This window comes from Bemisia tabaci, chromosome 1, assembly GCF_918797505.1.
Source record: "Bemisia tabaci chromosome 1, PGI_BMITA_v3".
Classification (NCBI taxonomy): Eukaryota; Metazoa; Arthropoda; class Insecta; order Hemiptera; family Aleyrodidae; genus Bemisia; species Bemisia tabaci.
The window spans coordinates 86155744-86182947 of record NC_092793.1 but is presented as its reverse complement, the minus strand read 5'-3'; the positions used below and the strand labels follow the sequence as shown (position 1 = coordinate 86182947).

The 27204-nt window shown below is 39.2% G+C and overlaps 2 protein-coding genes across 4 annotated transcripts in view; one reads left to right on the top strand and one right to left on the bottom strand.

Moving 5' to 3' along the window:
- The window catches only part of LOC109031665 (angiotensin-converting enzyme), a 115649-nt gene extending 103524 nt beyond the window's left edge, over positions 1-12125 (top strand). The window contains exon 14 of the mRNA XM_072296650.1: positions 8665-12125. Within this exon, the coding sequence (XP_072152751.1) occupies positions 8665-8777 (113 nt within the window). The 3' untranslated portion in view covers positions 8778-12125. The remainder of the gene's footprint in view (positions 1-8664) is intronic.
- Positions 12126-18694: 6569 nt separating this feature from the next.
- Positions 18695-27204, bottom strand: part of LOC109031661 (uncharacterized) — a 40222-nt gene continuing 31712 nt past the window's right edge. For all 3 annotated transcript variants that reach the window (XR_002008824.2, XR_002008825.2, XM_019043304.2), the window contains one exon: positions 18695-19388. Coding sequence is in view for 1 of the 3 variants with exons in the window: in XM_019043304.2 (XP_018898849.1) it covers positions 19367-19388 (22 nt within the window). In the remaining 2 variants the exon portion in view is untranslated. The remainder of the gene's footprint in view (positions 19389-27204) is intronic.

Genomic DNA, 27204 nt, shown 5'->3' with positions numbered 1-27204 from the left:
AGTTCTCTCCAGTTAATGACTGGGAGAAATAAAGGAGGTTTTCGAAACTTAAGGATTGTTTACCCCGTGACGTAGATCGGTACAAGATGGCGTCGATATTCCATTAAAATCCGAAATTCGATGAGTATGAGAAACGGATCATAGCGTTCGATTTTTTGCTTCAATTGATATAATTTCAAACACTTAATATAGAATGACTCCTTTCCATAAACGACACCATTTCCATGAAAATTGATTATAAAACTCGTCCGTACCGAGCTACGTCATAAAAAAATCCGAGATACCAGAAATGCGCACACCTCCTTTTTTTCCTCTATGCTCGCGTACAGCGAATACAGCGCAGGGGTCCAGGAGGCGAAGTCTCCGGATAGCACAACGAACTACACCTCTAGAATGGCCGCGAGATAGCAAACCTGCGTAACGCGCATGGGCCGGTTTTTGAAGGCAGGAGGGGGGTGGGAGCCCAAGTATAGCTAACCTCAATCTCCATTTCTGCTGCGTCTTGCCCATAAGGATTACATGTGAAAATTTCAACCTTTGTAAACATTTTTTTGAGGTTTTCTTTCAAAGTTCCTATTTTTTGAGTAAAGAAAACCTTTTGAGGTGCGATTGTTCAGCAATCTTTTCATTGCTATCACTTTATTCAACAATATTCGGCAAAATGTGGGCAGCGTCTGACATGGGTTTAGATGGCAGCCTGCTGTGTGAGCCCAAGTAAACCTAACCTATATCAACTTCAAAACGTTCCGGGTCTCTAACACTGGTCAGCCATTCTAAAGGTGTAGTTCGTTGGGATAGCAGAACAAGCGTTGATTACGTTAGAGTATCTTTATAGACAGAGTATGGCCATTCGTATCTTTTTACTACAGGAAAACTGTTCCGCTTTTTGATTGGTCAACGAGTTTTTAGGCTTCATGATGCTCTTACGGCTGTAAATAAACAAACAAAATGGCGGCTCACCTTAACATCGATAAGAAGCTAAATTTGACAAAAATTTTAATTATGCGGCAGTAACAATTTAAACTAGCATGTCTACGAATAACACACGAAAAGCACATGAAAACATTGTTAAATCGCCTTTCACCTTTATCACAGGAGGATGTACGATGTGCATAACCTCAATCTTGCTTGCTGATAACAGCCATCTTGTTTGTTTATTTACGGCCGTAAGAACATCGTGTCAGCCCATTTTCACGCGACCAATGAAAAACCGGAACAGAAATGGCCATACTCTGTCTATAAAGGTACTCTAGATTACGTATGTAGCATGGTCATGGACCAAGAGAATAAATAAGGACCCCCAACTCCGGTTAGCGCTGACATCAGCGCTCCCTGGCAGAGGGTGTAGTGAACTAAACCGATGATTGGGTCTTCCTGTTTATATTTCCATGCACCACCTATTTAGGCTTATCACTCAGTAGTGCTCATAGAAGTTTCTAGATCCTCGTATCCTCGTGGTCGCCCTGCAGTTTTGAAGAGTTTAGTGTGAAAAGTTTCCCATTTTCATTTCAATCTTCGTCAGTCTTCGTGTACATAAACTGGTATTAATGTGAAGTGTTATTTCTAACCGTTTTACTCAGCAGCAACTGCTGTTGAGAAAGCCAAAGGAAGTGTGTATGTAGTGTGCAGCAGGAATCAGGATTGTACTTTTAGCCGAAGGCACCTCTCTGTTAAGTGAAATCTTTTTAGTGAGAAATAGTGTTGTACTGATAAAAATCAACTGAGTGTCACAAAATCAAAGATACTTGACTTCAAGCATTACCTTTAATTTGATTATTAGCAAGTCTCTTTGATTCTGCGTCAGAAGTTGACTGAATCATCTTTGCTCGTGTTTTGATAAGATACTTCAAATCAAAGTCTTTCGCATTGACCTCTGCCGAAGGTATGTATCTATACAATTTCATTAGTTTGCGAAAGTAAAATGTATTAAAGTATCTACACAAATAAATAAATCATAGATAAACAAAGAACATTGCATGGAATAACATACTATAGAGGTACGATCGTGGACCGCTGCGGCGTTAGTTCACCGCACCCTCTGCCAGGTTCGCTGCGAGCGCGCGTTGACGGTTTTTAACACAGGGTAGCATAGGGAGTTGGGAGTCCTTATTTATTCTATTGGTCCATGGCATGGTGTCAATAATTACGGTGTCAACAAACAGTTTTTCTAAGTTTTTGTTGACACCATGATCATCCAAAAATGAAAAATTCTGACCCTTACGAAAGATGATCACGGTGTCAACGATCACGACGTTAACGAAACTTAAAACTTCCCTCTACAACATCTTTCAAATTTTAAGTCTTGTTTTTCTTGTGTCATTTACTCTAACCTAATCTTACCTAACCTAAACTAACAACCTTACCCAACTTTACCTTACAAGACCTAACTCACTTTCACAGAACTCAACTTTCCCCGACCTTACCCTACCTAACTTTAACCTTACCTACCTAATCTAACCGTACATGTCCTGTCCTAAACTAACCTAATCCACCTATACGTGACTCAAACCTCTCCTGCACACTTAATTTTTTAATTTTACTCACAATTAAGATATTGTTTTGTTTGTTGACACCGTGATCGTTGACACCATGACCAGGGCACATTTTTGCGTTTTACTGCCTGAGCACGACGTCAACAATTCTTGATCCGTGATCAGATTTTGGGTTTGTTGACACCATGCAACATTATCAGCGCACCGAGCTAAAGCAACTTGTATTTTCATAGAACAGTGCAATGGAGGTTTGCCCCTTCACCGGCCGATTGAAAATAATTTGCCGTTGTAAATTTTGGACAATTTGAAAATTTTCGGTTATTTTGAAGAATACTAGGAAAAATCCATTGAAATCCACAAATATATCCACCAGACTTGATACATTTGAGTACTTATAGCTTTTGAAAAAGCCCCATCTAATGAAAATTGGACGAGAATGTGCCAAGATATAGCGCGGTAATGACTTGCGTAGCACGTTTATTGCCCGTAGGTGTTGAGTTTTCACCGCGCGCCGCTCACCGTAACGTTTCGTTTAAATGTCCTAGTGGGTGCATTGATTAACGTAAAAAAATGGTTTTGATATCCAATTAAATGTGAGATAATTTTCCATCGCCGCTACTAACCGCCCAGTTAGCAAGATTGGGAACCAACCCGCATCCTGCGTGTGGCGCGGAGAAAAATCAGGTTTCTCCGACGCGCGCGGGAGAGAGACTCTACCTGCTCGTAGTTCCGCGACTTTAGCCGGTTGGAGAGAGTGTCCAGCACGCCTCCCGAGACCGCTCCCACGGGCAACCAAGAGAGGCCGCGGAGAGACATCGCTGGCGCGGGTTTAGCCGGCCTCCTCTCATGGCCCAGTGGAATCTCGGTCGGACCCGTGCAATCTTAATGTTTTCCCAAGAAATGCACGGGAAAAATCCGTTCATTTACTTTTCTTTGTAGTTAATTCTTCATTTCGGACTTTTTTAAATTAGGAAGCGGCTAGTGTTGGATGTAAGAGGTCTCCAAGTTGGTGCGGGTATTTACAGTATTTTTTTTTCCAGGCCTCTTCCATGCCACAACACTCCTTCTCCCTAATTTAATAAAGATTGTTTAGAAAAGGAAATAACGCATTTTTCTCGAGCATTCCTTGGGAGGAAACCATGATTATTAAAAAAGATGTTGCCTTCTATGCAAGTAACTGCTTTGAAAACTTGCTCATCCCTAAAGTCTACTTACTCAATTTTGTGCTCGCTTACCCTAGTAGCACAACTCCCATATATTATACTCATAATATACATATTTTATAGATTTTTTCATACTTATATTATAAATATATTTTATACTATAGAGTAAGATATACCTATTTTATACCTATAATCTACCTATATTATAGGTATAAAATTTATATTACTTTGCGCTTTTTTCTACATGTATTATAGGTATAAATATATATTTTATACCTATAAAAGATGTATAAGGAATTTGCTCCCCACCCCCCTCCCTCCAAAAATTTCCTTGACAATGCTCCCTCCCTAGGCTATGTAAGAGGTGAATGGTCTCAATGGTCCTTACCCCTAATTTTGATTCATCATTAAATGCTTGCGTATTAAACCTGCAAGATGAAAACTTTGTTATTCTATTAGGAGGGTATGCATGAGCTTTTAAAATATACTTGATGCCATGGGTTTCACTGCAACGGAAGACCTTAACTTGTCGAGCTCTGGACATGCAACATAAAATGGATAAGTAAATGATGCAACTCACCTGCAAAACTCAAAGTGGTTTTAACAAGCGAAGTAGACTGATGAATTCAACAACTGCGAAATGAATTTTAACAAAGTCTGCCTGGTTTGAGTTTGGATCCAACGGTCAGATTCTGTTAAAAATCTTATACGAACAGCTGTCCATTGATAAGAAGACATTCACATTTTGATTTGATGTAATTTCATCATTCTTCATCTTACTTGCCACGGATCATACAATAGAGCAGATCTTAATACAATGAGGATGATGAGTAACTACAGATCCTGATTTACATTACCTACATATAGTACCATTATCCTTGATTTTCCTTGCATTTCCTAATCATTTCTGAATACGTAATCTGACTCTTAAAATTGCAACACTTCTTAGCTTTACCTAATTCTTGCCATATCAGATGTCAATCTCGGCCTACATTTCCATTAAAATCATACTCGCTTGAGTAATGAAGAAAACAGAAACTCATGGTTATCGTCAAAGTGATCACTGAATCTGTGTCTTCTATTAGCTGTGTCCAGGCACATTGAGCAATCTGCTTGAGGTACTTAAGTATTTCCTTCTCTTTACCTCCAGGATTGTGAAAATGCTCAAATTGATGTTATTTGTCATGATTTCTGGGGTGGTTAAACTAGACTGCAAAATATCGCATTGATTAAATCAAGTATCTTGACACATCTCGAATTTTTTTCCCAAAAAAAGAACAGTTGCCCGTGAAAATGAAGAATCATTTTAAACCAAAATATTGGCAACATTCAGAGAATTTAAAGCAAGATCTCTTTTGAAAAAAAAAACCTTGCATTCGATGGAGTTAGCGATAACTGTATTCAATGCAAAGTTTTCTCCAAAAAGGATCCTGCTTTCATTTCTCTGAATTTGGCCAATTTTATGGATTAAATTATATTTAAGGCTCATGCCCTGGGGCTGTTGTTCTTTATCGACTAAGAACCAAAAATCTGCCGAGATATTTGACTGAATCATTGCGATATATTGCACGCCAGTTTTAACACCCCTGAATATGACATAATACCTTAATCAAATTTTTCTGCTCAAAGAGCTGCCATTTCAAGGAGAAACCACACCGAAGTACACTAGATTTAACGTGAGAAAATGACAGAACACAGAACATAACAGACCGATAGATTTACATCCATCGTCATACAGGCATTGATTAACTCTCATCAAGGGCATTCTTTGCGATTATAGGCTTAGAACAAAAGCCATCACAAATTGAGACTAAAGTAAAGTATTGTTTATTGTCACCACCCACCAGTACCTAAAATGCCATCTGACTGCATGAATTAACCTGTTAAGTAGTGCTGATTCAGAACTGAGCAGAGATTGACATTTTTCTCGACATACGATGACTCTGATCTAGTGAGCAGGCTCTACTCCCACTGCTTCTGTATCTTGGGAATATACTTCAATGAAGCAATTTAAGAGAAGACGCAACTTAATTTTGGTGTGCGGGCTAAATTTTGATGAGTGCCCCATTATCATTTTAAGAATTTCGGTAATGATTCTTGTTCACTAACGCGAACAGAGCCTAGCCTGCAGTGCTGAAAGAAAACGTCAGGCCGCAAGCTGTGTTGCTTATAACTGAAATACCTACTACGGCTCTTTCTTCCTGCTCTCATTACCTGAATGTGATAACGATTTGATGACATTACCATGAACTATCTTAAGAAGAACACCATGTACGTACTTATGAAATAATGACCAAAGAGGAGTTGTTGAAAACCATAAGAACAATGGAATTAGTGCCTATAGAGAAACATAGATACAGTCATTACTCCTAAAGAGCTTGGGTAAAAGGTAATAACTGATGCACATGGAAACTTACAAAGCCAGAAAATTTTCCTAATCAGATTTCAACGAGTATGATTGTGTTATGTTATGTACCATGTACCGCAGTTTAGGTTAGGAAGATCAGATGAAGATGTTCACGCCAGAGGCTTCTAAATCACTGAGCACTTAAAGTTGCATTAACCGGTGTATTCAATTGAGAATTAAAGAGAAAAAAGACACACAATACAGAACCAAAGAATTCTCGCGGCCTCTGAAGGAGCCAGGAGCACATAGAATTGAGTTCTTTCGAGGATTTACCCCATGGTAGCAAACCAATCATCACGAAACAAAACCACAGATCCACAAAATAGTAATGAGACTGGTAGGTATCTATGAGCCGAACCACACATTTGTGAAATTACGAATTACATTACACAGGTACTTGAATGAGAATGAACTACACTTTAATCATATTCACATGCCAACGGGCAAAGTGGATAGCATAGCATGACAGATGCACATGCACATACACGAACATGTTGCGGCGCGGGTTAAATAGAGATAAGACAAGAGAAGAGATAGGCGATGCGCTGCGCATACCCGATGGACCAGGGGGAGAGGGACAGAGGGCGCTTCTCGCAGTGGGAAACCCATCTCTCCGCGCCACATCCAAGAGCGGGGTAAAACCTGACGCGGACCCGCGGTATACCCAGAGTTGCTAAAAGAAATTTCATCGAATGAAATTTCACAAGAAATTTCATGAAATTTCTTTTTTCCCAATGAAATTTCTTTCGACCGACAAAATGTCACAAATGCTTATTTTTTCTAACAGAATTTGTTTTTATTTTCAAAGAGAATAATATTCGTCAATTAGACCAGTTATTGGAGCGCGGTCTTCTCTCACCTCTTCACTTCTGGTCTTCTCTTGACTACTCTTTCTCTTTATTTGGCAGTTCTGGCTCATCATGGGGAGGGGGACCGGGGACCCTAACCTCAATTTTTTTTTTTTTTTTTTTTTTTTTTTTTTTGCTGGTTTAGTGGCTTATATTCCGTTGGAACCTACAGCCATCGATAGACAGTATTTATTGTCCTTAGACATCATGGGATTTAGGCACATCCATGCTCCAGGCTTTCAAATTTTCAGGGATTAAGGCCGAGTGGAATCTGTTTCTGCAGATCCACTCGTCAGTTCCATGAAAATTTGTCGCCACCACCGGGATTCGAACCCGGGACCTATTGGCCTAGGGTCAGACGCGCTGACCACTAGGCCAACCTGGCCGGCAACCTCAAATTTCAAACTGTTAATTTTTGAAAAAATCAGAGACAAATGAAAAAATCATTTAAATTGTTTCAAAGATAGTTCAAGATCCCTCCCTTTTGTACCAAAAAAGAACGATATACTATTAGGGGGTAGTAGGATTCTTTATAGTCAAGAAATTTGTTTTGCTCCAAATATGAAAGCTAACGTCTTACTTTAGCCGTAAAATTTATTTTGGTGTTCAACCGGTACGGCTGTGTGTTCAACCAAAATTTAAGATAAAAAATTCAAAATTATGTTTTTGCTGTTTTACTCAACTTTCTGGGCATTTCTAAAGTTCCCTTTCACAGTTTACCACGTGCCTATAAATGAACTTAAGGAGATTCATAAGTTTCAAGGGTTTAATCCTGAATTCTGCGTGTTAAATGAAATTTCACGAAATTTCATGAAATTTCATTATGAAATTTCTTTTTATAATCTTTCATGAAATTTCTTAACTCTGGGTATACCGTATAACCTAGGCACAGCATGCCCCGCGGAGCCGCCTCTTAGGCGCCTCATCTACGCGTAACAATCGCCGCCCCTGGACAGCTCTCCAGAGTGGCTCCAGAAAATAAATGACGGAGAAGAATCCTGCTAACTGGGCGAAGGTAAAAAACAATTTTGTTGTGTGTTTACATAATTAGAAGTACGTAAGTAGTTTAATTAGTATTTTAAATATTTGAAACTTAAAAGTTTCTGTGAAATTTCAAATTTTTGAACTTTTCCTGATGACCATTCTTATGTGGCTTAGGGGAAAAAATGTATGCGGTAGATTTCTTTAGAATTATTCTAGCTTTATTATGAAAAGAAAACAAAAATCGACAAGTAGTTTCCGAGATATAGCGCGCCTAAAAAACGCTATGTGGCCATCTTTATACCGGTCACCGTCTTGGTTCCTACACGGGCCCCAGAGTGCTTCCCCTTCTAAAAGCAAAACACATAAGACACTGGACACACCATAAGAATGATCCCTGAAAGCGGCAATTTCCAATCAAAAGGATCAAGGAGGTTTTGTCCATTTTTGGATCGTACACACAGCGGACTATAATATTTCGGTACCTACTTTTCACGCTTGAAACACCCTATCATTATTGCCTCATCCGAGCTGAAAAATTTGGCGCAGCAACTTTGATACGGTACAAAGCTTTTCGATTTCGCCGGTTCCACAATTTCCCTTGAACCAAGCTGAAAATTACCCGCGAATAGGAAACACATACGTCGGTCATATACGATGGCACACTGTGACTTTTGGTTTTCTTACTGTAAATAATAAAGTGCACTAAATAACAAAAAAGGGCGTAGGTACCCACTAGGACCTTTTCTAATTTTATTCATTTTTGTTCACAGCTTTATCCGATCCTTCATGGGAAAGTTCAGCGGTAGCAACCGTACATTCTTCGTTGTTGACTGTAATGGTGGCGTGTCTCGCTAGATGTATATTTTTTACTACGTATGGATAAAAACATCATCGACGCGCGCGTCAGGCACGAGCTCAAAGGCAAAGCACCTAACAACCCTAGTGACTTCCTACTTATGCGATGAGAACATTAGCGCAGATAGAGTACAGTAAAATCATATTTTGCCTCGGTGACTCATCAATAAAACGCTGGTGCCTTCGTCCTCGCATCATCGATGATTGGCTAACTTCAGGCTGGTTAGGATAGGCTAACCCCTAGGAATATTGACTGCGATGTTCAAGAGTAGTGCAAAATTTAACCAAATGCCAAAACTAGGATACGCTAGATATTTTCCAAATTAATTTGGAAAAGGTAAGTACTCTCAGAGTAACTATCCAAGAGAGGCCATGGCAGGGGTTTGAGCAGAGCCCGATTAGTAAAAATATTGCAAATGGACTGCTTGAAAACGATTGTTTGAAACTATATCAAGGTGTTTGTATGTTTTATATGTAATTCATTTCCAACGTAACAAGATCATTCGGTGTAAGTTCCAAAGGATAAGATCTGTAATTTTGAAAAGAAGTATGTCATTTGTGTTTTTTATTGCGGAATGGCTATACCAAAGACATAAAGACGGAGTGCTCGTATCTAATAAAAGCACGGGGAAAAAGTGAAGCTAGGTTCGGCTAGAGTCTTTAGGTTCGGCGCTGCGCGCTTGTGTGAGTGTGTAAATGAGCGCGGGAATCCATGGCGGCAAACGGAAATTTGATTTGAACTTGTCCTCTTGATTTTTCCACATTTCTTCTTTGAAACGTATTTTAAATTCCTAAAACGAATATACTAAGAAAGTTCGGTCTGCGTCCTAATATAATACACCTACTTTTGCTCAGTAACAGGCAGTAATCTCAGATAAAGTTAGTTTTTCTTCTGCTCATGGTGGTTCTGCAGGTTCAAACAGGCCGTTACAGTGCTAGATGACCGTTACTCCCAAATGAAATTAATCGGTCGACGACGGACCAAAGCTAACCTAAAGTTAAAGAAATATGAGTGGGTAAGTGAATTTGGGCAAAAATCAACCTAGAATACTTTGTTTCCGCAATTATTTTATTAAGTTCCCTCCCTATATTTGAATTCAAACTTGTCCCGATTTCGCCGCCAATCCTCTAGCCAATAGTAGAGGTGGTTGAAAAGAAGCTTCATTCTTTGCTTTTAGCCCTCCGTCTTTATGTCTTTGGGCTATACCCCTTTACCCTAAAATACAGCTTAATTTTTTCTTTCATTCCGCTGAACAAAAGATGTTACTTAATCCTGACTAATATTGACATCATTTAGATCTTTACTGCATGCTGGGTTTGTTAGTTGTGAATTACCTATATAAGAGATAATAGCTATTTCAAACCAATGAATATCCGTAAAGCAAATTTGAAAAAAGATTGCCGATAAATTGATAATTTATTTACAATTTTATTATCCCATCGATTCGCTATTTATTGGTAATTTATTGCCGATAATCGACCGATCTAGGAGTAAAAAACCGACCAATTATGTGGCAGTTTTGTTGCCGATCGGATTGCAATAAAATTGGAATATGTTTTCAATGAGATGCAGCAATAACCCATCAGGTAGGTGAGTTCGGGTAACTGGGCAAGAGTTCGGAGAAAAATTTAAAAATTTCAACTTCATGATTTTTTCCCCCATCATTAGCAGGTACTTTTTTTTTATTTTTTTCTAGTATAACAACACCTAGTATAAATGTAGGATGAGTCAAAAGTCCATGAATCAATTTTTCTCACAAAACTTCAAAAATGTCCTGTTTTTTGACCCAGTTACCCAACGTCGTGGAGTAACTGGACCCCCCCCCCCCCCCCACCTAATTTTTTAATTCTCATGGGCCAGAGGGTGATGTCCTTCTCATGAAGGTTCAATAAAATGTCATTTTTATATAAAAATGTTTGAATGGTTAAAAATGATGTTGTAACAGTTGGCGGTAAAAACCCTTCAAATCTGAGAATTGCGAATAACGGTAAAAAAAAAAACATTTCCTTCTAAATTAATGCTTTGAACTTTCAGTATTACTGCTTATCAAGAAGTATATTATATTTCAGGACACTTCTTGGCCAGTTTCAGTAAGATTTAGGATAATAAAGTTTAAAAAAAAGAAGTAAAAAAACGTGAGCCGCAAGGCTGATTACGGTAAAGTAAAGCGCAAAAAATTTCCTGTTTAAGCAAAGTAACTTTAGGTGTTATTAAATTCATTAAGGGGAAGAGGTTCAAGAATAATATTTTGACTGAATGGAATGAAATAAAAAAGATTAGGTAATAAAGTTTGAACTGCAGGTGACACTTACCCAGTTACCTTGGAATGGGTGCGACCAGTTACCCCAGGAAGGGGAAATTTTCAAGGCAACTGGGCATCAACCCTTTGCAGCCAGTGTTTTCATCCAATAATGTTGTAGTTTCTCACGCATTACAAAATACATCATACATGAAGAGGACATATTGATGTTGAATAAAATATTTACTTGGAGTGAGGTTTGAAGCTCTTTCCGGGACCACCTTCGGCGTTGTTTTGAAAAGAGAAAGAAAGCTGTTCAATTTTCGGCACTTCACCATTTTTTCTTCTTTTTTCTCTCTCTCTCTCTCTTGACGTTATGTTTACATGTTCTATGAGCCTTACGTCATAATGAAGGTATACAGAATATAAAAAACAATTTTAGCACCAATAGGGTAGAAATACAGAGGTTATGGCCCAGTTACCCCTCCGGCCAGTTACCCGACCTCACCTTATCTCAACTTTTTTTTTTTTTTTATACTGAAGCCGGAATCACACGCTGAAAGTGGAAGCTGAATGTGGCTGGAATGTGGAAGTAATCGGCCCGATGCTTGAATTTTTTGCGTGTTGCGTTCAAAATTCAGTAACGATGCATACTTTGTATGAAAATAACTCGAATTTCCGAAATTTCCGCCGTTGAGCGATGACTATTGACTTCCATATTCAGCTGCCAAATACAGCGTGTGATTCCGGCATGAGAATTGAGGATTTATTAGAGTCGAAAAAGGAAAAGCAAACGATGTAAAATAACTCGCCCAAAAGATTCATTGTACACAGACTCAACAGTACATCTGAAAGAATTGTATTCCTTGGTCTTTTCTATTCTCCATCAAGAAGTAGTATTCCTTTTTATATTTTACTTGCAAGAAACCCGTGCTACGCACAGGAAAACCCCAACAATCAGTAATAACTGTGATTAGTGATTAGGTACAACATTTTGTCTCTGGATTTTGATTTACTTTTTCAAAATTGGCGAGTCCCACTGCTTTGGTAAAAATGCAGAGATTGTATTGCTATTAATTTTAGAATTTTTCTTGTAATACGTATTTGCAAAGTATTAAATCATTATTTAATGGTCACTGTTTCTTTAAAACCTTTAAATATTAGTTAGGTAAAGTTTATGCAAGGTACTTGCCAGGTGACTACAGCCGTTCACTGGTCTGTGAAGCATATTATTGAGACATTCATATCATCCTCACGTATTAAACTTTATCAGTAAAATTATTATGACACATTATTTTTTAATGAAAAACTTTGAATTTTGTCCAGCTGTATGTTCTTCTCCTCCTACAATTTATGGGATATTTTGAGTGGGGAGGGGGAGAAAAGTCTATAAAGCATCACGCATATAATTAATAAGTGGGTGGGTTGGGTTGCATAGTAGTATTGAATAGGAAGGGGGGTTCAAAAATGCCAATAAAGTGAGTTCCCCATTTTTAATTGCGATTACAAAAAGAGGACCAAAACTACATAAGTGGAGGTGTACGATATATTCCGCAGAGAAAATCGCGATCAATGTTTACAATGGGTCTGTTTCCAAAAAATCGTAAGCGCAGATTGAGGGAGCCATACTTGTGATTCTAATGTTACATGCCGGTAGGGGGAGTTGCTGCCCGCGGAGTAGCCAAAGGGGCTGGTCTGCGACCTTCAATGTCGAAATTTGCAATTTTTCTTGATGGTTTTGCAATGTTGAACATTGGAATCATAAGTTTAATTCCTTAGAATTTTGTAATCAGCGCACACGATTTTTTTAAAAACAGGGCTTTTTTAAAATTTTGGTCACAAATATCTCGGTGAAGAATATCGTAGAGACTTCCATTTTAGCTCATAAAGTTTCTTTTTTTTCTTCTTGAAATTTTCATTCGAAAATTTTGAGTTTGTGGCCACCGCCTCCGATATTTAAAGTGCTCACCGGCAGTTCCTTCCGTCCTTAGATCGGTGTAAAAATTTTATTTGGCTGAAAGCAACCGATCCAAAGTTGGGGGTGGGGGTGAACTTATACGAGGCCCTGTTTGGATCGTATTCGAAAGTGGTTCTTTGTATCCTTCAGTTCAAATAATCTACAATCATACATATATATAAGCTCCGAGACCTCCTAAATTTGCATTCCTGGTAACACTTAATTCCAGCGTTCTACCTGGCCGATTTTCTTGATTTTTGCGGCTATTGACAGGAAATTGTCTCTAGATGAGCTCGTTTTATTCAGATTTTGAAAATATGACCCACATTTTTTGTATTACGCGGTGAAGTTGCAAATTCTCCCATTTAAACAATGAAAATGTTTATTTTTTGTCATAGTTCGTTTGAGCGTCCTATTAGGCCGACTTCCATAATGTTGTGATGCCTGGGGCAAAAAGGCCTAGAAACCCACCGGTGGCAGTGAGCAGGTGGGTTTCGCGCATTTTCGGGCCGGTGGACTTTGGTCTCAGAGTGTGAGAGAGGCTGGAAATGTGCGCGGAAGACCATTTGTTTACAGTTGTTGGTGGTGTTGACTGTTTGAGGCGCGCCTCGGAGCCGAAATTGGGCAATTTGTTTGGGAAAACTAAGCGAGAAGTGTGTCGGTTGCTGGACGTGGACCCGAGGCTATAAAGATCCGGACGGGCCGGTGAAGGGGGTTCTTTCTTGTGGATGGACCAGGCTAGCGTTCGGTGTTGATCCTGTGTTGTAGGGTGTGTGTGTGTGTGTGTGCGCGCGCGCGTGTGTGAGGGTGTGCTTGTGTGTGTGAGGGTGGGTGTGAGGGTGAGGGTGTGTGTGTGTGAGGGTGTGTGTGTGTGTGTGTGTGTGTGTGTGAGAGAATAAAGTAGTTTTTCGAGTTTACGTGAATTTGGCGTATTCCCTAGCATTTTCCCTGGAGGAGTCCCCTGAGCTACGCCGTTTGAGCTGTGTCCCCCCCCCCCCCCCCCTCGAGCGACCCATTACAATATTTGAGGCTATCGACAGATGATGGTCTCTAAATGAGCCCGCTACAATCAGATTTCGGAAATATGACCCAGATTTTTTTATAATAGAAGTATACCGGGGAGCTTAGAAAGAGCCTTATGTAGGTATTTCAATTCAATGAATAATTTGCAAGAAAGAGGGAAGAACAATTACTTTCCGTCACTAGAAACCATTTAATTGAAATCGAGAAGGGAACACACGAAGTGAAGAGCTAGGTACTCAAATTTCATCTTCAGGATTTTAAACAACATCCATTCATTCAGAGTCAGGGCATGCATTTTCACAAAATTTGTGTGTAGCTCCATGTCGAAGAATGTAACTTTAAGCTGACTTTCAGGTAAAACGCTTAGCATACTGAGCCATTATCAACCAAAAAAATCAGGTTCAAAGTGAATACAAGTCTTGCGGAGGATGTGATGACATAGAAAATGAGTGGATGAGAAATGGAGTCTAAATCACTGATGTTATAGCTCGCATTGAGACAAACTATCAAAAAATGGTACACACTAGCAATGGGCCAGTGGCAAACTTTTGCGACAGCAATAGTAAGAGTTGTCTCTAATAAATAATGTCTCAAAAATCACGATGAGCGCATCGGTAAAGTCTGAAATGCACTCATGACTTCACAATATGCGTAAGAAATTTGCAGTTTTTTGAGCTTCCCGCTTCAAAAACGGTACTACGGCACAGGTGAACATTTTGTTAGAGGAGTCGTTCCATCGTCGCCAATATTCATCATGGCCGACGCCAATCTGCCAAAACACGTGTGACGGGACGAGATAACACCTGACCAGGATAAGACCAGATAACAATCGGCGTGTTTAGGGGAGACCGGGGCTATGTTGACCAGATTTTTTGAAAACTTGTGTCTGAAGAAACAGAAGAATAGAATGCCATTTCTTTAATACTCTAATCCTTGAGCATACAGTGTAAAATTAAAATCAACTGAAAACATTGTACAAAATACTTTAATTTTGTGAGTTTCATGCGTTTTTAAAAGAAAATCCATTTTGGTCAACATAGCCCCTGCTTGGGGCTATATTGGCCACCCCCGGGGCTAAGTGAGCCACCTGTGAGGAAGCTATGTTAACCTTGTTCAGTTGATTGTAATTGCACTTAAAAAAGCTTAGTATTATGCCCTTACACTTATCTTTCGTAATGTTTGTAAAACTCGATACCGTTGGAGCTAAAAATTTAAAAATAAAAAAATTTTTTTTTAAGAACAGTATCAAATTTAATAAGTGAGTTGGCGTGAAAAGCAACTTAAAAAATAATAAGAAGATCTACTTCTCCACTAAATAGGACCGTTTTAAACTCAAAGAAAATGGATTTGAAACCTTACGCAAAAAAAAAAAATATAAAATGTATGTTTTCTTAGTAGGTCAACGTAGCCCCAGAAAAATGGTCCACATAGCCCCGATTCAGGTTACCTCAAATCAAAGTCATCCAACTAAGAAACAAGGAGTCAAAAGCCATTAATCCATACACTAAAATCAAAGGAAAGGGGTCTACTTCAAATAGAAACAAAGATTAATAAGATACAAAATAAATACTCGTCACAGCAAACAAAATTCAAAATTCAAAAAATCACATTTTCGGGCTATTTTCGAAGGTAAACAAGAATGTTACAGCACAGAGCATAACAGAGGGGGACACCATCGATGTTGATATTTTAAATTGTGAGTCTACATCGCTACCAACCTTTCTTCTCATCAAAACATAAAATTTACGTTTTCTATGGAACGTCGTTTGGGACTTTACTAAAACAGCACTCTCGCTCGTAAATGTGAAGACAGCGGTGAGACAATATTACGTCAGGAGGGACTTTAGCCTACGTCACCCAATATCGCGTTGCCAGTTGACATCATAATAATGGAATTATAAATGAATTTGATTCTTTGCAAATTAGTTTATTGATTATATTTAATAATTCACTCATCGGATTTTGTTTCGTATACATTTTCACTCAACGCGTTTTTCCTGATTTGTTTATGTTTGTAATAATGAGAATTATGCTGTTGAAAAATGATATAACGGTATTTTAGTGATCTAAATAACAACTACCCTACTAGCAATGACCTGCTTTTAAAACATTCTTCAAAAACTCTTAAAATTAGTTTTCGGCTATTTTTTCAAATAAAATTTAAGAGAAAAATAGGGTTAAAAAAAAACCCTCTAAATATCAGTGTAGATTTATAACATATTTTGCAAACATTTTTAGCTTTGAAAAACTACGTTGATATTTTAAGAGTTTCTATATAAGTAATCACATTTTTCTTTACCTAAATTTTACTGCTTGTAAATGTTGCTTAAAAATTAGCCAAGACGGGTCTCCTAATAAGAGAATTTTAACAGGTTTTTTGAGAGTGGTCATTTTTAAATTTAAGAGTTATTTTTTAAAAGTTTTTTTAACGGCCGATTGATACCAGAGTAATGCGATTTTCTGCAGAAACGATGCCTTCGCACCGATTTATCAAAATTACCATAGAATAAGAACAGTATAAACTTTTTAAAATCCCCTGAAAAATTGCTAAAAATCACCAGGAGACATTTCACTGAGGCCCCCCGTTTAACACTCACGTATAAGGCATGGCAGTATATCCAATATCTGTTGTGACTTATAATATCAGTCACAGAAGTGACAATAGTCTTGTCAGTGAGCTGTATGTTCTTTGATTTGCCTCAGAATTTTGGTGTGGATTTTTACGAAAGCTCTCTCAAACTTTGAGTCATTTTATGGCACTCCAAAACCTGCCTTATCTCAATACAAAAACTGCCAGGAAGTATTTAAAAATTTAATTGCTGGGTATGTACACAGTCTTCGTGACTGAAATTCAATATTATACGGAGCAAAATACGCGTCCGCTTTTAGAGATTATTGAAAGATCATCAATTAAATCACCGCCCAAACCAATGACGATTATTTATCCACCGGCCGGTCGTAGAACGGAAATAATAATCTGATAGAGAAAATTACATAATACAGCTGGCAACGTAGGAATAACTTCGAGGCAGGATCAGTAATGTCCCAACTGGGTTTTATTGGTAAAGTCCCCAGTGACGTAGTTTAGTCCCAGAGAACTGCGTTCAGAGTAGCGTAGAGATCATGATTCAATAAAGTCCCAGACGACGTTCCATAGTTTTCCTCTACAAAATTCTCACGATGGTTATCATAGCCCCGTGGCCAACATAACCCCGGTCTCCCCTACGTTCATATTTTCCTTGCCCGCCTTGATCTCTCCACGAATTACACGCGGAACTGTGGAAGCGTCGGTCATGATGAATATTGCCGACGATGAAACGACTCCTCTGACAAAATGTTCACCTTTGCCGTAGTATCGTTTTTGAAGCAGGAAGCTCAAAAAAATGCAACTTTCTTACGCAGATTGTGAAATTATGAGTGCATTTCAGACTTTGCCGATGCGATCGGCAAAGTTTTCATCGTGATTTTTGAGACGTTATCTATAAGACACAACTCTTATTTTTGCTCTTGCCAAGGTTTGCAACAGGGCCATTCATAATATACCTGTTAATAATTATGGAACACTGAACAGTTTAATAAGTTTATGGTCACAGAATAGAAAATCGTGGAAGGCTATTGAAGCTTGGGTGGCTTCCTTAGAGTTAACGTGTGATATATGTAATACGTTGAGGGTATTTCTTTAAAAAGAGGCATTAAGGGAAGGAGATTCAATCACTGATTCTATTTGGATCGCTGTAAGTCTAAGCTGTAATCGCTGTAAGTCTGTAAGTAAGAAGTCTTCTCCAAAATATTTAAGTTCTGAAATAAAGCATAAGGCTTTGCATCATGAAGCTTCGGAATGGTAAGTAACAGTGTCAGGATTTCATCGTGCGATCTGAAGTAAAACAATTTGTAAGCCTTTCCTACGATAATGTAAGAGTAAGAGGGTATTTTACAAATGAAATTAGCTTTCTAAGCAAAAAATTCCACGGTTATAATATTTAGGACATGAAAGATTCTGCAAATGGCAGCTGAGAATTTCACCTTTTACGGGATTGTCTCCAAAGCAAAATAGAGACTTTATTAAAAAAAAAAAAAAAAAAAAGATACAAGTTTAACCAAAAGCTATTGCAAAAAAAGATGCACTCTATACTTTCAAGAAGAATTAATCCCAAATTCACTTCTCTACCATGGAAACAGAGTATCTGAGTGTACTGAAATGACTGAGTAAACTAGCACAAAATAGGGCGATATTTCCGGATTTTCAAACGTTTCAAGGAGATTGCAGGTCGAGATATTTGTAAAGCAAGGTGTGATATTTTAGTTGCACGAAAAACAGTTCAGAGAAGATGCCAAAAGCGAGTGAAATCTTTGTTCAAAAACGAGTAAAATCTATGTCAAAAGGTGAGATTGATAACAGCGAGTTGGTTATTTTGATTAGTACTCAATATTCGAACGCGTAGAGGTCCCGCTGACCGCACCCGCTCGAATGTGTGGCAAGAAGCCTAGGGGCTATTTTGGCGCTATATTAGATTGCTGCCAAAGCGCGGGCAAACGCGGTGTTATGAAATTTCGAACTTCAAAAGTCGTTTTCGGAGGAAAAAACGGCTCGAAAAAATCTAAAAAAATTACTATGTGATCAGGAGACAATGTAGATTCTGAAAATGTGAGAAATAGAAACCGGTTAACAAGCTCATTCGGCAAATTTCCTGTACTGATATGCACGGGGAAAAAATTCAGAGAAAATGTTTTTATTGAACATTTTATTTTAAGCCAAAAATTTTAACATCAATTTCCATAAATTGATTTAAAATGATCCGGAAATAAGGAGAAACAACAAACATGTTTAAGAGGATAAATGAAAAATGTGTACATGAAAAACAATCAATCAAGGAAGAAAATGGTGCAGTGATTCAACGATAAGTGCACAATCAAACTTCCTGCGAACTCCAACGAATAAAATTGATGACAACGGTTCAAACTGGAGTATTAGAACGTACTTCGCTGACACTACTTCCGTTCAAGCTTGCAAGAGCAGCAGATACTAGCAGCAGAAAAAAAGCAGCTAGCAGCGAGCAGTTTAAAAAAGTTATCGCAACGGAGAAAACATGCCACAAATTAGACTTTGACAGCCTTTCAATTTATTAAAGTTTTGGCTTATTATTTTGCAAAAGAGTCAGATATGAGTAGAGAAAACATTAGCAAACACAGAGTCTAGAGTCGAGTTCCACCTTTCATAGCAGCGTTTCTGAGGCACTGTTTCAATTTATCAAATTCAGCAGCACAAATATTTTTCTTAAGTTCATCTTCATTTTTCAGAACACACTGAGCGTATTGCATACTTTCTGTTCCACATTGGCTTAAAAACTTGGGATACTTGCGCAGACGGTCCTTAGCTGTTTTGATAACATCCATTGTTCAGGTTTTTCTGCTTTCTTCTCTGTAATGAAAAACAGATATGTTATCTAAAGAAGCGCGGCAGATTACTGAATATTTAATTGATTCGAATGTTTTTTTCAGCACAAATCTTCCGGAACAAATGAGGCAGGAGCTGGACTTGGAACAAGGTGTAAATCTGCACTTTGACCCATGTGCCAGGTCGACGGCCTCTCGTTACAGAGGGAGTATTTATGTTACCATACTCGTTACGTCCGGAGAAAAATGCATGCATTTAAAATAGGAGACCGAACGATTCCCTCGTTAGAGAGCGGTTTTCGTTACAACGAAGGCCGTTCCTGAGACTGCTGCACTTTCAAACAACACAATATTTTTGAAATAAAAGTGATTCAAATGACCTACTGACGGAGACAAAAACAGTTATTCCCCAACGTGAGTTGAATTTGCAAAGTTTTACCCTGTCTATCGTAGTCTACGTAAAATTTTGATACGTGGACACCAACTAATAGTATGAAAATGTCAATTTAAGCCCAAAAGTTTGTAGCCGCATTGCAGAAAAATACGAATTAAACTACAGTATTGTGAGGTAGGTATTGGACTATGTGGCAACATTGCAAAAAGTATTGTATTTTGCCCCTTCATTCTCCGGGTGATTCGAATAATATCTATTATTACATGTTGCCCCTTCAACATGCAGGTAATGCAACAGCGATGTTAGGCGCATAAACAAAAAATAAATTAATACAAATCAATTAATGATTTAATTATTGGTAAAACTTCGCAAGATCGGATTTTACAGTAGCGCCGGATAGTGCGAAAAATTAAATTTTAACAGTGATGCTAGATGGTGCGAGAAATTAAATTATTATTACTAACAGTGTAGTCAGATTGCGCATAAATTGGTAAATTTCAGACTTGAGATATTTCGGAAAGAGTAGACCGTATTTTCCGGAATGGGTCTGGTATCCGGAACTGTAGAGTAGGGTCTAGTTCGGGAATTTTAACTTTTAGTGGCGGGAGTACGTTTCTAAGCGCTTAAAGGTGTGTATCAGAACCTTGGACCTTAGTGCTGGGTACTTTGGAACCAGCAATTGGGTCTACATGTTGCAATACTCAGGTTGATGAATCAAATAAATAAAAATTTTTTTTTTTAGAAAGTTGTTGTTACCGTTTTAATAACATCTATATTGAATCGGCTTATGCGAAAACCGCTAATGTTCATTTTCTCTAATTTTGAGAGAACTGCCAAAAACTGTAGGTAGAAGCCTTCAAAACGTGGGATTAATAAATGTTCAGAATTTGATATTACAGGAGTGGATTGTAGAAAAGGATCCCTAACAGTTTCCAGCTCCTCTTCTGTCTCGGACGGAGTAATTAAAGAGAAAGGACTCTTGACATCAGCAGTTTTCGCATGATACGTGAAAATCGCCGAGTTTTGGAGCCGTTTGATTTTTTCAAAATTCATTCTTAAGATATTAAAGCGCTAGATTATCATTCAAATAAAGTTAAAAATTAAATTCTGGAGAATTGCGCCACTTACAACAAGTTTCATCGTGAAACTACCAGCAATAAACTGGACAATTAGTCCACGCGCCTGGTGGCTAAAAATGAGGCTACCTAGAATTTCGGGTACACAACGATTATTTTGGCTTACTATGTGTTTTTTGGGTCGCAGAATCCGAATCTGAAGTTTCCTACCGCGTATCTGGTGAGCATTTTCCGCCATTTTGAAAAAATGCACTAAAAAGGCCTTTTTTACGGTGTTTTCTTATATAGCGGCTACGCATGACAAAAAGTCCCAGATTTAGTTAATGTTTTGAACAGCTGACATAATTTGGAAGAAAGTGGTATATGAATAAGCTAGGTTTGCTTAAAAATTGAGGAACCTCGGATCTCGGAACTTTGGAACGCTTCGGAACTTGCCTGACCGCGGCAAGCCGGATCGCGCGTTGATAGGTGCGCCGCGAAAACGTGAATGGGCGCGATGTTCACGATGCTGTATCTTCCTCAATTTTTAAGCAAACCTAGCATGCAGGGTGTTCGAAAAGTCCCCTCCCCCCCTCTAACTTTTGACCTAATTGAGGTAGAGATTTGAAACTTGGAGGGTGTTCTTAGATGAAAGGGAGCTACTTTTTGACCCCCCCCCAAAATTTTGGGGGTCCCCCCTTGGGGGGGGGGGGGGTTACGGACCCTAACTTTTTTTTTCAAATGGGAAGACCCCCTTTGTGATACCTCGTTCGAAAGAGCATAAAAAAAGAAAATTTTTCGCGCAAGCCCGAAGTCATTATCTCAAACCGTTTCAAAATGGCGGCCGGTCAAAGTTCAAAATGGCCGAAAATTGGCACCTCTGCTATTTGCACATGGATTTGCATGAAACTCGGTATCAGGGGGTATTTTGGCACAAGAAAAACGAATTTGACGTTAGATTTTTTAAAAAAACCCTAATTTTTCAAAATGGCCGCCGGTTTAGGCTCAAAGTGGCAGACTATTTGACAAACTCGATTTCTTGCCAATGGATTCACCTGAAATTCGGTATCTGGGGGTATTTTGACCCGAGAAGAACGAATTTGACGTTAGATTTTTAAACAAACCCTAATTTTTCAAAATGGCCGCCGATTAAAGTTCAAAACGGTCAACAGTTGGCAACCTCGACTTTTTGCCGATGAATTCGCCTGAAACTCGGTGTTCGGGGGTATCTGGGTAGGAGGAAAACGATTAGCTGAGTTTCAGGCGAATTCATCGGCAAAAAGTCGAGGTTGCCAACTGTTGACCGTTTTGAACTTTAATCGGCGGCCATTTTGAAAAATTAGGGTTTGTTTAAAAATCTAACGTCAAATTCGTTCTTCTCGGGTCAAAATACCCCCAGATACCGAATTTCAGGTGAATCCATTGGCAAGAAATCGAGTTTGTCAAATAGTCGGCCACTTTGAGCCTAAACCGGCGGCCATTTTGAAAAATTAGGGTTTTTTTAAAAAATCTAACGTCAAATTCGTTTTTCTTGTGCCAAAATACCCCCTGATACCAAGTTTCATGCAAATCCATGTGCAAATAGCAGAGGTGCCAATTTTCGGCCATTTTGAACTTTGACCGGCCGCCATTTTGAAACGGTTTGAGATAATGACTTCGGGCTTGCGCGAAAAATTTTCTTTTTTTATGCTCTTTCGAACGAGGTATCACAAAGGGGGTCTTCCCATTTGAAAAAAAAAAGTTAGGGTCCGTAACCCCCCCCCCCCCCCAAGGGGGGACCCCCAAAATTTTGGGGGGGGGTCAAAAAGTAGCTCCCTTTCATCTAAGAACACCCTCCAAGTTTCAAATCTCTACCTCAATTAGGTCAAAAGTTAGAGGGGGGGAGGGGACTTTTCGAACACCCTGCATGCTAGGTTTGCTTAAAAATTGAGGAAGATACAGCATCGTGAACATCGCGCCCATTCACGTTTTCGCGGCGCACCTATCAACGCGCGATCCGGCTTGCCGCGGTCAGAGGTGCCAATTTTTGGCCATTTTGAACTTTGACCGGCCGCCATTTTGAAACGGTTTGAGATAATGACTTCGGGTTTGCGCGAAAAATTTTCTTCTTTTATGCTCTTTCGAACGAGGTATCACAAAGGGGGTCTTCCCATTTGAAAAAAAAAAGTTAGGGTCCGTAACCCCCCCCCCCCAAATGTTGGGGGGGGGGTCAAAAAGTAGCTCCCTTTGATCTAGGAACACCCTCCAAGTTTCAAATCTCTACCTCAATTAGGTCAAAAGTTAGAGGGGGGGAGGGGACTTTTCGAACACCCTGTATGTATACACTATTTTCTTCCAAATTATGTCAGCTATTCAAAACATTAACTAAATCCGGGACTTTTTCTCATGCGTAGCCGCAATATAAAAAAAAAAACCGCAAAAAGGCCTTTTTAGGCCATTTTTCAAAATGGCGGAAAAAGCTCACCAGATACGCGGTAGGAAACTTCAGGTTCGGATTCAGCGACCCAAAAACATAAAGTGAGCCAAAAAAATCGCTAAATACCCAAAATTCCAGGTAGACTTACCAGGCGCCTGGATTAATTAGCGGTTTTCGCATGATTGGACGGTTTTAAACTTCGAAAACGCATACGTTCAAGTATGCCTCCTGGGAGAGGAAAGGTTACTCTAACGTATTTTGAGGCGCTAAATCCGAATTTTTAAGCCGATTTTTCTTGACCTACAATTGTTTATCGTAAAAACTTTCCGGGTTTAAGGGCTTTTCCTTTTTTAAGGGTTTTCCGTAAGATAAGTGGGCGATAACGAATATCAGAGGTCATAATAAGGGTTTTTAGCTCAAATTACATGAGAATCGATGTATTCCACATGTGGAAAATATTTTGAATTTCCCTGGCAGTGGGAATACGGTCCGGAAAGCTTTTGGCCCGAAAAAATCGGACCTTCTGGAAAACGGGAGGTTGTCGAAGATGAGTGAAGGTCTAAATAAAGTTCAGTGCCTCTTAATACAGCAAGAGACATATAAAAAGGATCTCGGAAAATTTCTGAAATGCCTTAGAACAGGAAAATTATCGCAAAAATACCTGAAAAGAGCGTTTTTTTGGTAAAAGCGGCTTTTCCGGGAAAAGGATGGGTGATCGGAAAAATCTGAGATCATATTTCAATTCTTCAAAATACAAAGAAATCTGTGTACCACACATAGGAGACATTTTTTATATGTATTTTTAATACACTTTGAGTCCAAGAAAGCTTTTACGATACACAATTTTAGGCTCGGAAAAATCGGCTTTGCCGGAAAACTGGCAGGCGATAGAAAAAAAACCGAGGTCATATTCAGATTCTACAGCTTAGAACACATAAGTAGCACACTACCACGTGTCCAGGAATATATACAAATAAATTGCATGCCTGAAAAATATGCGTCAAATTTGCTCATTTTCCCAGGAAAAAGTCGCTTTGTCGGAAAACTGAGAGTTGAACGGGAAAAGTTAAGGTAATTTTCGGACTCAGCAGTTAGGAGGACATCGGTGAAATCGTATCTCGTAGCTGGGAAAAATTCTACGTACATTCTGCAGGGAGTAACATTTGGAAAAACACCAAAAATGACAATTTTTCCGAGTAAAATCGGCTTTCTCGAAAAATTGGAGGGCGATGGAAAAAAAACGGAGGTCATAATCAGATTCAGCACCTCAAAATGCATAAAGGTCACCTGATGTCGTCCAGGAAACATTTTTTCATTTTGGTTTGTTGTACAGTATTATTAGGCATAAAACGAAAAATGGACATTAGCGGTTTTCGAATGATTTGGACCACGCCCGCCCCCCCCCCCCCCCTTAAAAAGGAGTTCAAACCTAAAGAACGAACATTTTCACCACATTAATGAGTGTGTGTGACCTCCGAGAGTATTTTAACCCAAGAATCTCAAAATATAAAAAATGGACATTAGCGGTTTTCGCACGAGCCGATTTATTTAAAAACGTCCACGTTTAAAAAAGTCAACCTTATAAAACGTATGTGTTGTCAACCACAAACACCGATCCCCTCTCCTTCTTTGAACTTAAAATCGACTTTCCGATTGGTTTTTCTCACGGGACATCCTGGTGAAACGGATTTTGCGAGTGATGACAGGGACTTGAAGTGCAGATACGGAACGGAACAAATGAGCGTCAGCAATCTCAAGATGAATAGAAGAACATCCGTCTAGGTAGAAGGTGCGCATTTGATTTCCGGATGGGTCTGGCACATTGTGTTGTTTGCTTCGGATGAGTTTTTGACCGTTGTGGAAGTCACTTCAGCAACGACGATGGTTATGAGAATTATTTTGTCGCTCATAATTTCTTCCGTGCAATATTGAGAAGAGAATAAATGGATACTATTGATACGAAATCCTTACTGTCGATCCAACTAATGTGACTTACGTCCAGACCCAACCATTTGACGAAGGCCTGGTTTTCTTGTGACGCAGAACTTTCTCCACGAGGAACGTATCCTTGTAGTTCGTGGGTTGGAATTCTTCGCGGCATATTTTTCCTTTCATGATCGATTGATGATCGTCTGGAACCACTAATTGTTTGATCCCATTTTCTAGTAGTGATAATTTCACCTCGAGTCGTTGCATGATATTTTCGTATTCTTCAATAATCTCCAAACAAAACTATCCTAAAATCATAGCTTCCGTCCACCTCGAGTCTTTCCATAGTTCGTTTACCGCATCGGTACCCTCTTCGGGATATTGCAGTTCACAGATCCGTTTGTTCGATACGAGGTATTTTAATCGATTTGTATTATGAGGCGCTGAATCCGAATATGACCTCCATTTTTGTCCATCAACTTTCAATTTTCCGGGAAAGCTAGTTTTCCCCGAAAAATGGGCATTTTTGGAGTTTTCGCTCAGGGAGTTGTCGTAGTTTAGCGATCTAAACACTCCCACTGATACAACTTTTGCTTGTTTTTCAACTGCACAGTCGACGAATCGGTAGGCGTACATTTTTGGTCGCAGAGTGACGAACTCGGCAATGGCTCAACCTGCCGTTTCGTCTTTGAACGTTTCCATTACTTTTCGGTTTTGCATGCTTCGACATTGATGACCTCTGGGAAGTCGGAAGTGTCGTATATGGGTTCATAGGTCATCCTGTCTTTGTAGAGGTTTTGTGAAGTTCTCTCGTAGATGAATGAGTAGATCCATGATGAGTAAATCCATGTAGAGAAGTTGAACTTACTCCGGGCTATATTTTGAGAGCATGTGATCATAGTGGAATTGATTGAAGTATACTTTAATCAGATCGAGTATTGAAAAGCTTACGATCATTGGTCTGTCGATGACGACTTCGGTTCTTCGCAAGTGGATGGCCACTAACTTTCCATTGAAAATGGTTCAATCTATGAAATCCACCCGTGAAATCGCCTTTAAAATCTATTTACTGTTCGTCCTCAATTTTATATTCTCACGCTTTGGAAGGTACTTTATGATTTTTACTGTGACAAGCGTCGCTTCTTGGTTATAACAGCGTTTGGTGAAAGGAGTTGGTAGCTCCTGCCTCAAGCGAGCATTCAGGTCGATGAAGGGTTTTAAGAACGGAGCCTGACGAAATTTGATCGCCCGGTTGATTTGAACGAATTTCAAACTGTGAGCGAGGGCTTGTTACAGCATGACGTAATGATGAACGCAGGGCGATTTTCCGGCAAGTGTCGTCAGAAGCTTCGATACCTTAACCACTCCGGTCGGTGGAACTTCGTTTTTACACAGGAACGGTAGATCCTTATGCGAGTCGTGCAGGTGCTCCGGGTACAATGGACCACTAGACAACGTACGAATTTAAGTAATCCAATACTAGTTTCTTAACCAGAATTTCACGTAGAACACGATTCACAAAACGAAAATCACTGAAACCAACTCCTAACGAAGATATTAACGTTTTTATTTCACATTGGTTAAGAGGAATTTGAACTGCCTGCTGACAAGGAACTCAAAGCTCTACGTGAGTCAAATCGAGCACAACAACGGTTTCAGCAAGCTTCTCAAACGAGCAATGTTCATTTCCCACCGTGTGTTGATCAAACTATAAGTAATTTGCTATAGCTGGGCCAAAGCGTCAAGATTGAGGTTGCCAGATTTTTACATCGCAGAGACTGTCATGATAACGTTTAGCGCGCGATGTGAATCACGTAGAGTATTGAGTTTTCATGAGCGGGTGGTTTGAATTCACGCATCAAGAATCATTAAATATCTTCGTAAGGAGTCAATTTCGGTAATTTTTATTGTGCGCATCGTGCTCTACGTAAAATTTTGGCTGAGAAACATGTATCAGAATGCTGAATTTCATACCCTGTCTAGTGGTCCATAAATCTACATCGAGGATGTAACCGATCGGAGCATCGTCTGGAAGGTCAGGAATAAT